At 36.6% G+C, this 12,150-nt stretch overlaps 1 protein-coding gene across 12 annotated transcripts in view; it reads left to right on the top strand.

Annotated features, from left to right (window-relative positions):
• Positions 1-12,150, top strand: part of MPDZ (multiple PDZ domain crumbs cell polarity complex component) — a 162,116-nt gene that overhangs the window by 74,017 nt on the left and 75,949 nt on the right. For 11 of the 12 annotated variants that reach the window (XM_019415501.2, XM_019415498.2, XM_019415506.2 and 8 more), the window contains 6 exons: positions 1,798-1,944; positions 2,796-2,960; positions 4,176-4,361; positions 5,541-5,750; positions 7,406-7,522; positions 10,064-10,231. In XM_019415501.2, coding sequence (XP_019271046.2) covers positions 1,798-1,944; positions 2,796-2,960; positions 4,176-4,361; positions 5,541-5,750; positions 7,406-7,522; positions 10,064-10,231 — 993 coding nt within the window. The remainder of the gene's footprint in view (positions 1-1,797; positions 1,945-2,795; positions 2,961-4,175; positions 4,362-5,540; positions 5,751-7,405; positions 7,523-10,063; positions 10,232-12,150) is intronic. The other variant, XM_019415504.2, reaches the window with a different exon arrangement.

Genomic DNA, 12,150 nt, shown 5'->3' with positions numbered 1-12,150 from the left:
AATATTCAAACAACTCTAGATTAGAAGAGATCAAAGAACAGATGTCATATAATAGTAACTAGCATTTATTGAGCACTTTGTGCTAAGCGGTGTTCTTAGTGTTTCATTGAATCTTCATGACAATGACAATTTTTTTTTTTAAAACTCAAGATGGTTAACAAATAAGTCCAGCTGTTGTTACTATTCTAATCAAGTCAGGGAAGAATACAATAAGGTCCAGCTTAACTGTGGTTAATTTGGCATGAAAAGAAAGTTGGGAGATTCCTTCTTTGGGCTGGGATTAACATGGCTGGGACAAATAACCAGACTGCACTTCTTCGTGGGTAATTGAATAGTGAAGGGAACCTTTTAAGGAACCACTTGCTCACAGAGGGAAGACCCAGGACCTTGAACTTTTGGCTGCCTTTCATGCGCATTGTCCAGTAATCTGGTAGCACTCCCAGTTATGTGTCAAGGGCAAAGCATGCTGTAAGCAAGAGCTAAGCTATTTATTGGCCTTCATTGAACAAAGACATAGATCTGACTTTAAGTTGTTTGCTACGTGATTATACAGAATAAATGTAGTTATAAGAGGAGTGGTATAGTAGAAAGAAGGATTGATGGACATTAGCCGAGAGGGACCTGGAGAGCTGCTCAGAGGAAGTGACATTTAAATTGGGTTTTAAGGAGTTAGAAGGATTTCATCCAGCAGATTTCAAAATTGGATGATGCAGTTTCTGATAATAGCCCTGCACACATTAGCAAGATTTGAAAGAGATCTTTTTTTAATTAAAAAAAATCTCTTTAATTAAAAAAAAAAATTAATCTCAGCCCCTCTATCCCTTAGATTCTTGAACTGTACAATAAAGGGACCGAAGTAGATAATCATTGGTATACCTTCTGATTTTAATATTATAATGATTGGATTCTTTGTGAAAGTGGGTGATTTCCCAACATTCTTCATTATTTAGTGTAATAGTGGGAAATAGGAAGTTCATTCTCCTATTTTAAGCTTTGGTTCACTTTTTTTTTAAGTTTATTTATTTATTTTGAGGGAGAGAGAGAGTGGGGGAGGAGCAGAGAGAAAGGGAGAGAGAGAATCCCAAGCAGGTTCTGCGCTGTCAGTGCAGAGCCACACGTGGGGCTCGAACTCGTGAACTGCGAGATCATGACCTGAGCTGAAATCAGGAGTCGGATGCTTAACTAACTGAGCCACTCAGGCGCCCCAAGCTTTGATTCACTTTTAAAGACCATTGTTGTCGGTTGTCGACACAGCATAAGGTCAGGAGTTTGGGCTCCAGGTTCAGACTGCTTCAGGTTCAAAATTCTTTTAGAGCTGTCTGTGTGACTCTGGGAAAGGGACTGTCTCTGAACCTCATTTTCCTAATTTGGGAAACAAGGATAGACATTGGCATTCTTTATGAGAGGCCTATGAGATAATCTGTGCAATGGGTCAACCCGGTCCCTCGGACATAGTTTAAATGCTAGGTATGTGTCTTTTCTATACTATTGTTGGAGCTCAGGCATTTGATTTTATCTGTGGTAGTTTAGACGACCCTCCATCTGTTACCAGCATCTCTAGGCACTGCAGAGTATCTTGGGTGCTTGCACCTGGCTCCTCCTTTGGGGTTTGTGTTAGTTCCTAGAGCTGACAGATAATCAATAATCTGTCAAAGCTCCAAAGCTTTGCAGCTCTACAATAAGATTTTTGAAGCTTTTGTGAGAAAGTTGACTGTTTTGGGGTAAACATAAAATATATACATGAGGGAAAAAAAAAATGAAAAAAGTGCTAGATTCATGATGATTTTCTCCTTTCAGGTGGCCCACGTGATCAAGTTCAGTGAGAGCAGTGGGTTGGGGATAAGTCTGGAAGCAACAGTGGGACATCACTTTATCCGATCTGTTCTACCAGAAGGTCCTGTTGGACACAGTGGGAAGCTTTTCAGTGGAGATGAGCTATTGGAAGTAAAGAGCTATTCCATTCCTTTATCCCCTTAAGTAAACTTCTGAAAAGGCTGCCGGGGGGCTTAATGTGTAATAATAGTATGCATAATAAGTAAGTTCTTATTTTAAATTTCCCCTCCAAAGGGTACTTGAGAAAAATAATGCGAGTAAAAACCCACCAAAAGTAGAAATTTCAAATCTGTACATACATTGATCTTCACACATAATTCCATGCTGGGTATTTTTTGGTTTGTTTTAGTCCAGAGAACCATAAACACTTTCTTTTTTAAAAATGTTAGACATCTTTTCATTTTTTAGACTAGATAATACATGTACATGTTTCAGAGTCGCAAAAAACGTAAAGATGGGCAGTGAACAATCCAGCCAGTTCTCATTACCCTTTATTAAGTAACTACTGTTATATCTGGTACTGTGCCGTCTTCCAGGTATATTTAAGGAATAACTAAGAAAATTTGAATATATTCTTTCCCCCGGCTTTGAAAAGCATACTGGCACGCTGTATGTACTGTTTTCCCTTGTAATTTATCGCTTAATGATATGAAATGTCACTTTGTAAAATAATCTCCTCCTTATCCCTTCATCCCTGGGTATTTTTTTCATTACTTCTCCCTTTCCCAGCTACTACACTGGCACATGAAATGTGGGTGGAAGATAGTGATTATCTTCCGACACAACTGTAAATTGCATGTGAGTTGTTTTAAGTCAACTATGTAGGTGACTGTAGTTCCGAGCACAGCAGAACAATAGTAATCACTGGAGTAAAATCCCTATTTACTTAATAAAAGATTGATTTCAAAGGAGTATTCATGTTATGAAATGTTCCCTCTTGAGCAACTTCTCTTTTTGCACAGGTGAATGGCATAACTTTGCTTGGGGAGAATCACCAAGATGTGGTGAATATTTTGAAAGAATTGCCCATAGAAGTGACAATGGTGTGCTGTCGACGGACTGTACCGCCCACCCCCCAGTCAGAATTGGATAGCCTGGACTTATGTGATATTGAACTGGCAGAAAAGGTATTAGATCCGAGACTACTCGGAATCAATAATGGGAAGCCTAAATGGCGTCTAAAATTTTTTTAAGCCTTTCTTCTTTCATTTGGTATTTGAATTTGAATTTTGCATAATCTGCAGTCTAGTCAAATCTCATTTAAGGTATAATGAGACATGATGTTAGGATTTGATTTACATCAGACTGCAGGAATCGGTACAGTGGAGTAATTCTGAAAACTTTGAAGAATGTAATATTCATATGAGTAGAACAGGGTAAATAAGGAACGTAATTCTAGATTGTAGAGACACCAGTCTGGCACCGTGCATATCCGTATACATTTTAATGTGGTATAAAGGGGATTATTACAATAAAGCAGGTAGGCAGATTTGCATCCATGGTCCTAGCATGTGCAGTAATTAACAGCAAAGGTATTATATCAACTAGAATTTCATCATCAAAAATATGCCTTTCCTGAATTTGTTATGTTCATACAGATAAACAAAATTGAATTAATTTAGGTTCACTTTACTATATTTTTACTGAAAGAAGCTAACATTCTGTATTCCTATTTCTGTGCCAAATGCTTTATAATTGTTACCTCCTCTAATCCTCAAAACTTTTATCAAATGGGTAACTCTGAAGTCCAGCTTAAGAATATTGCTCAAGGCAACACAGTAAGAAATCATAGACCCCATCTTTAAGCCAGGCCAGTCTGACTTCACATCTTGTCTTACTGTGCGTGCTAATTTATTAATGAAATAATCACATGCACAAGTCACAACATTTTAGAACCTTTGTTTGCCAAGAGTACAAAACTTTTACGTATAGCCGTTTCCTCTCCAATTGTTGTTATTTATCATAAGAATTCCTTTTCTTTAATATCAAAATAGATCTACATTTTGTTTCTGACTGTAGAGGTGATTCAGACACTTGATGAAAAAAAGTGAAAACCGCCCACAGTCCTGCTGCTGAGATGTAACCATTGTGTATTTTTATAGGTGATCTTTGAACCATACATTTTTAATGCCTGTTCCAAGTTAGGTATTTCTTCCTCTGTAACAACTTTCAGTAATGACTGCCTTAATTTGCAAAGGTTCCATGGTAAGCTGTTGCTACCCTTATTTGTGGGTGTTTTATTCTGGGCAGATGCGGGGCCTCTCCCTTTCCCTTGTAGTGTTGGTTATGTGTCTGCTAAAACTAGTGCCTCTGAAATAAGAGCTGCCCGGTCTGTTACGCAGCCGCATATAGATCTGGGCGAGTTCACCGGGTCCTCGGAGACAGAGGATCCTGCGCTGGTGATGACCGACGTGGGTCAGAATGCGGAGGAGGTTCAAGGACCTTTGGCCATGTGGGAGGCTGATGTTCAGCATATCGAGCTGGAGAAAGGAAACAAAGGACTTGGGTTTAGCATCTTAGATTATCAGGTAAATATATCCTGTTTTTAACAATTTTTGTAAAATGATACAATACTAAAGGTATATTGTGGATAATAGAAAAATCAGTTAATATTTTAGTTTTCAAAGACATTTCCTTGTTTCTAGCAAATCTTTCCAAATGATGATATATAGGATTCATTTATCATGAAGGGTTCTTTTAACATTGAATTCATTGAGCTCTTCTAGATTTCAGCCTTGAGAATTTGAAGAGCTTACAAAATACATTTTAGGACTATCCTAGAAATAGAGTTTTTTTTTGTTTTTTTTTTTTTTTGTTATTTGGGGAGTATGTCTAAATTATTCTTATCCCCGTGCTCATAATTGATAGTTCATATTTTAGTGGTAAGACTGAAAGTGTTAAATACTTATTTCTTTTGTCTGTAGTGAATGACTGAGTTCTAACTGGATATGGATTCCTGTCATTTGACTAAATGACTAAATTTATGAATAAGCTTACATTGGTCAAGTGTGGCCTCCACCCTTACCCTGCATTGTGTTCTGTGCTGAGTAACTGAGGAAATGCTTATGCCGGGTGCGAGAGCACAGCTGTTGCTTCTCATTAATTAATACTGAACCGGAGAGCCACCTCTGAGGACTCATGGGAGTTGTGCTCCTTCATGGGGCTTGATTGCAGAGCCTTGTTGCTGTGTATCTGAACGCTGCATCGTCACATACTACTGTACGGACTCTTTCTAGATGTCTTCATTTCAAGAAGGCAGGCCTGACCGTCATTCAGTACACTCCACAGCAGTAGCATCCTACTTAACAAACGCTGTTAATAATCCTGTATCTGATGTCTGGCCTCAAAAGCCTGTTATAAAAGTGGGCAGCTTATCGAAAATTCAAATTACAAGTTTAAAGGGATCTGTACAGTGATGAGGTCTCCTCAGGAACAGCTTGGTACTTGAGGATGCCGTCCTTCAGGGGGAACTCCTTCTGCACTCTGCAAAACGGAGACAGCCTTTACCCCACTCATTCCTCAGAAGTGGTGCGTGAAATTCTTTTTTGAGACATTTGAAATGAGTACCCGTCCATTACAATTCAGAGTGACCAATCTATAAAAACTCCCACACCACCCCACCCCCCCACCCCCCCCACCCCCCCCCCACCCCCCCCCCCCGTGTAAAAAGGAGATACCTTATTTTTTTTTCCCCCTCATTTTGTCAGGATCCCATTGATCCAGCGAGCACTGTGATTGTAATTCGTTCTTTGGTGCCTGGGGGCATTGCCGAAAAGGATGGTCGACTTCTTCCTGGAGATAGACTCATGTTTGTCAATGATGTTAACTTGGAAAACAGCAGTCTTGAGGAAGCAGTGCAGGCGCTGAAGGGTGCGCCGTCAGGAACTGTGAGAATTGGAGTAGCCAAGCCTTTACCTGTAAGAATTCATGTTTTACTGCTTTTTTAAAATTTGTAAACAAAATGGCTTTCAGGCTTACTGTTAGCTTCAGAAGGTGTTCTCGTGAATGAATCATGACATGTGGTAATTTTGACCACGATGGTTATTGGCTCGATGAGTATAAAGATTTAATTTTGAGTAATATTTTTTTAAAAAGTAAAGAAAACTGACAATTCAGAAATAAATTTGTAACTTTAAAATTATAGTTTTGTAGTTCACTTTTGATCTTTTTTTTTATTGGATAATAAGGTCACGATGAGTATCAAATGAGTATTTTCAAAGAAATATGCCTTAAAACATCTATACCAATGTAGTGGGGTATTAGAGAAATTAATAGCATTAACAACTGACAGTGGAATCTTTAATTATAGTGGAATAAAGTAGGATCTCTGTCAGTGTGGTTTAAGGTCCTGCATTCTGTTGATTTCAACACATTTCTTGTCTAATTACTGCAGAGCAAGAAATTGAACTTTTCACAGTAGGTTCATCAGCTTCTGGCTCTCCTCCTGGGAGGGAATAGCCCTCCTGTTATTAATTAGTACAGTATTAAAAACAACTAATCAGTTCATGCTACATAACGTCAGTATGTTTATTAGGTATAATGATTACAACATAGCACTTATCACTGAATTGCAAATAAATATTAGAGACGTTCTCGATATTTGGAGGGCTTTTTCTGTGTATAAATCTATTTTAAGTGAAAGGGAAAATACACCTTTCTTAAAATACAAACACAGAGGTGTATTTGCCTAAACATCAGATAACAATTTGCTGACTTTATGAAAGCATTTGTTCAAATAGTAAGCTTTATTAATGTATTTGCAATGTTAATTAAATTTTTCATGCCTCACTTTGTATTACAAAGTGAACTTTGGTAGTCTATGAAAATATATTTATGAAAACAGAGAAAAGGAGGCAAGTTCTGCATATGTTATTAATACAGGGTGATGTGGGCAAGGCAATCTGAAGATTTTAGCCTATTTTATTTGAGATTGAAATAAAAATGTTAGGTTTTCTGTCAGTGTGATCAGTTACAATATCCTTATATTGGGTCTATAATATAAGCAGATTGTCTACAGAGAGAATTTTTGTGTGTTTTTTTAAACCATGCTCAATTGAGAGGCTTCACTGTAGAGTTCACTCACATTCCTTGTCAAGTAAATCACATGCTTTATCATCATGTTCTAGTAAAGGATGACAACTACAAGTTGATCCTTCTTTTTAATGTTCTTTTTTTTTCATGCAGCTTGCTTTATATCTTAACACCTAAAAAGTGCCTTACTTATTTTTATATTAAGAAGTCATTGTGTAGCCAGAATATTTGGCAGATAAAAATGGCCAGAAGATTAATATAAAAAATTATTGATTTGGATGATCTTTTATAAGAAGAATGAAAACGTTAGAAGGGATTCTCACTTAACAGTTGATGTGTTGGTATTAGAAGAAATATCCTTGTTGTATTTAACAAATCAAAACATTAAATATGAATATTTATCATTTGAAAACTTTCCCATTTTTTTTCCTCTTCTCTTCTGACTGTTCTTCTCCTATCCCCCTCCCCTGCTTTCCTTCTTTCCTCCTTGCTGTTCTCTCTTATCCTCATCCTCAAACACTGAGCCTCATTCTCCCTGCAGCTTTCACCAGAAGAAGGTTATGTTTCTGCTAAGGAAGATTCCTTTCTCTACTCGCCACACTCCTGCAAGGAGGAAGGGCTGGCTGACAAAGCCCTCTTCAGGGCTGACTTGGCTCTGGTTAGTGGCCACAACTTATCAAGCTTTCTTTCAGAAATCTTATGAGTCTTATATTTTGCCTTTCAAAATATCCTAAAATCTTACTCTACTCATTATTCATTATGTTTTGGAAAAGTAAACATTTTAATTTCAACTGCAGTGGTTCTCATAGTTCAGAAATCATGTGTGAAAGCTATTTGTTGGATTTGGGGAGGAAATTCAGTTGGCAATGCATTCTGACAACTGGTAGAATTAATCTTCACGTCATACCAAAAGTTGTTGAAACATCTGATTGTTTTAATTTCATACTTGGGCCATTTCTAGGCATTTATGTAACTGTCTTTAGTATTCAGTCATTAATCAGGTGTTTTGGCTACCTGTTAACAAGGTTAACAAGTGTATTTTTTCCACTTGATATTTAAATAATGTGAAAATATATCAATTGATGCAGTTATTAAGAACACAAAAGTTTCCAAAATAGTTAAAATCCACGTTTTCTCAAATTACAGAATGTAAACATCACTGATTTGCTAGAAAATTTTGAATTAAAATTTTATTTTTACTTGATCTATGTAAAAATTATTTGTTGGAATAAATGTATTTGTGGACCACTGGAGGTCACTTTGACGAATAAACACATGAATCTTGCTCCTAAGAACTTTACAGTCTGGTAGAGGAGACAATACTATAGCAATAATTAAAATATAAAGGTAAATACTAGATATAAATAAACATGTGGCATTTATACAACATAAATATAACAGATTGTACATCCTATTGCATTACTTCTATTAAAGCCAGGTTCCTGACCTAACTTTTCTTTTGGGCAGACATTGCCCTGGGTGACTACAAAGGAATATGCCCAACTTTTTAAATTCTTGTTTCAGGGCATCAGACTAGAGTGAGGTTTAAAACCCATGACATTCTCCATTATGTACTTATAACCAATTGTGCATATCTTGCTTTAAAACAAAGTATGAATTATTTGATTTTGATAATTCTAATTCTGGGGAGACACTTCTCCTTGTTAATATTTTTATATTAACCAGCTCCTAAAATTGCCTTTTGGAAAGTTTTGGAGTATATTAAATGCAACAGTATCATATTACAATATTAATAATCCATTGCACAAAGCTTAGTTAATACCATCTATCTAGATAGCAGTGTTATTTATTATCTAGATTGTTCTATATGATGTGTATTTGTGAAGAGTAAAACTCAACAAAGCAGTTAGCTAATGAATTTTGAACATATATTTAAAATGTATTATTAGAAAGAGGGTCACTTGGAAATGGCCTATCTGTGTTCTTACCATGTTTTTGTAAGAATGTGACCTGGTATAATGTTATTAATTCTTCTCTTGGCAAAATACATGTAAGTTGAAATCACAAAGAAGTAGAACACCAGGGATTTTGCCATCAAGACAGAAAATACTGGTAATATTGGAGAAGGGTAGTATTTATGTTAGTTCTATGTATTCTAAGGTGTAACTGTAAGTGAATTGTAAATGGAGCTTCAGACTCATCATGAGTTGATTGCTTCACTTCGTTCTGCTACAGAAGATAGTAATAGGAGTTGGGGTTTTTTGTTTTGTTTTGTTTTTTAAGTTTATTTTGAGAAAGAGCACAAGCAAGGAAGGTACAGAGAAAGAGAGAGAGAGAGAGAGAGAGAGAGAGAGAGAGAGAGAGAGAGAGAGAATCCCAAGCAGGCTCTGCACTGTCAGCACAGAGTCTGATGTGGGGCTCAGTGCCACGAACCCTGAAATCATGACCTGACCCAAAATTCAAGAGTCGGATGCTTAAATAACTGAGCCACCCAGGTGCCCCAATAGTAACAGGAGTTAATATACAGTCAAATTCTCTACTTTCTATGAGTTTTCCAACAATAGGAGTTTATAACTTTATAGCTTCCCCACAGCCATAATCAGGCCCCTTGTTTGTTAGTATAATTTCAGCATGAAACCACAGATACTCTTTCTGGTTTCTGATGATCACCATCAGGTTCTGAGTTTGCAATTTGAATGGTTTTAAAATCTAGTTGAAAATAACTTAAAATATATTGTTTTAGTGAGTTTTCTAAATAGATATTTGCCTGGATGCCTTGCTGAAATTTAATTCAACTTACATAAATAAAATTTAATAAACTTTAATAAATTTAATAAAATCTAATAAACTTGTTGAGTTTATGTTAGTTGAATAGGGAAGGTGTTGACCTCATTCATTTTATTAGACAGTTCTAGGAGTCGGGCAGGTATTTTTTAAAATAGTGTGACTGGAGAAAGTAAATATTTTCCTTAATTTATGGAACTTTTTAAACTTAGAATTGATCCCGGCCATTTGTTAATTGTTACCTTTGCCCTTTTATTATTGGAATAAATAACTGATGCCAGCCCTGATTTGTCCTTATTCTCTTGCGTTAGTCGGTCTCTGATGTGTTGTAGAGTGTGAAGGGGTCATGTAGGAGATAGAATGAATGCCGGGATGCTTTTTAGTCTCAGGTAGAGACTTGTCGTATATGTAACAGAACAGAATTTCCAACCGATACTATCATTTTTGTTCCTAGGTGGACACAAATGAGGCTGACTTAGCAGATGAGTCTACATTTGAGTCTCAGTACTCTCCTGATAATGACAGTATCTACTCCACTCAAGCCTCTATTTTATCTCTTCATGGCAGTGCTTGTAGCGATGGCCTGAACTATGGTCCCTCCCTTCCATCTTCTCCTCCCAAGGTACAAAGGGATTGTCATTTTATTTATGGGAGAGCCTTCCGTGTAATTTTCCAGAGGTCAGTGTTTATGGGGAATTGTGGGAGTAGCATGTTAGAGGCACTGTGTTTCTCCAGTCATGGATTCATTCAGACTAAAGCACAGTTTCATTCAGGTAGTGCTGATTGAGCATCTTTTACTAGACTACTAAGTACTACCTAAATTGTTCGGTTTTACAGAATGATAGACCCAAGGATTCAAAGCCTTGATTAGGATTTGCATGTTAGAAAGAAAGAAGTCAATGTTATTTCTCAAATTGTGTTTTTAGCTGTGTCTACTTTAGAAAAATCACCAGTATAACTTTATTTTCTTAATGGTTTTAAAATTGATTTTCATGCAGAGTTGGATGGTGAATGTTTCTTGCATTAATATTTACCAGCAAGTTAAATTTAATGCTGTTATATGTTTTTATGTAAAATGATGCCAAAAATACTTTATGTAGAAATCACAGTGAATGGCAAAGTATGTTTAAACGTCACTGGATGAAGAATTTAGTTATTATTTGACATATCTGTGCCAAGTATATTTTAGAAATAGAGTATTGGCACGAGTGCCCCAACTCCATTCATTTTCTTGGTGAGGTACTTTATAAGCTTTAATAAGTAATATTTTAAAACCTGTCCAATCTTCTGGATGTGAAATGGTATCTTACTATTTGGATTTGGAGTTCTGATTTCTAGTGGGGTTGAACACCATTTCATATATTGGCCATTTGGTTTTCACTTCTACCCATGGCCTCTTAATATCTTTTGACAATTTTTATATTGTGTTGCCTATCTTTCTCTTGATTCGTTGAGTTTTTAAAAATATTTTCTAGAAACTGATAGACAAAACAATACAATGTATTTTATGAGGATTGTGTGTGAGTGTGTGTGGGAAATGACATTTTTTAACTTCAGGAAACAATTTATTCTTTGAGAAAGAAGGAAGCGTAGGAATTCAGCTGTATCTGTAATGAATTATATCCTTTTAAGAGGAAAGAGAGATTGAAGAAAATATGGCAAAATGTTAACATCGGTTAAATCCGGGCCAAGAGTTCATATATGGATATATTTTCTTTATTCTTCTATGTTGGAAATGTACCATAAATAAACATTAAAAACGAAGATAAAAAGACTGGACAATAACTTACTTAAATACAGGAAACATCTGTTTTCCACATAAATTCAGTGGGAAGGAGATCTGTATTTTTGAACAAGATGGAGAGCAGAATTTCCGCGAGTCTAGCACACTTTTCCTCCCTTCCTGATTAACAAGTAATTTTTTGGCCAGAACATTTTCAAAGCATTTTCTTTCACGTTCAAGGTGCACCTGTTACCCTTGCAAATGATGCTGGGAAATCTCCTTGAATTGGTTTGCAAGGTATAATCTTGAATGGAGCAGCTGCTCCTCTCTCACCACACCTGAGACGGTCTGTGTGACCACGTCCCGTCTGGAACGTGTTCAGTCTTTACTGGCCTCAGGGCTGGAAGCTGAGTTCATCTCCTAATGGACCCTCCTAATCCACAGCATAGCACACTTCTTCTTGCCAGCGGGACAGATTGCATTGTTTAACTTAGTAATTGTTACTTAAAGGGATTACACAATCTGCATACTGAGAAGCATATATTTTACAGGGCAAATGCTGGCTGTATGCAGCACACCATATTGGCTTACTGAAGTCTATTTGCCTCCTTTTTTTTTTTTTCTCCCTAAGCAGTTTACTCTTTTGTTGAAGCAAATTTTGGCAAGCTGGCCTATCAACTGAAATATTTAAACTACAAAACAACAAAGAAGACATTAATGAGGGTGTTTTAAAACACATTGAGAAACTCCTGTGTGCTTTCAGTTTTTCTTAGCAAGTAGGACTGTTTCTGCATCGTGGTAAATCACTGCAGCATTGT

Source organism: Panthera pardus, unplaced genomic scaffold (genome assembly GCF_024362965.1).
Source record: "Panthera pardus isolate Hobbes unplaced genomic scaffold, ASM2436296v1 HiC_scaffold_20, whole genome shotgun sequence".
In the NCBI taxonomy this organism is placed as follows: domain Eukaryota; kingdom Metazoa; phylum Chordata; class Mammalia; order Carnivora; family Felidae; genus Panthera; species Panthera pardus.
The sequence above is the reverse complement of the archived record's forward strand: the minus strand, read 5'-3'. Positions and strand labels throughout refer to the sequence as shown.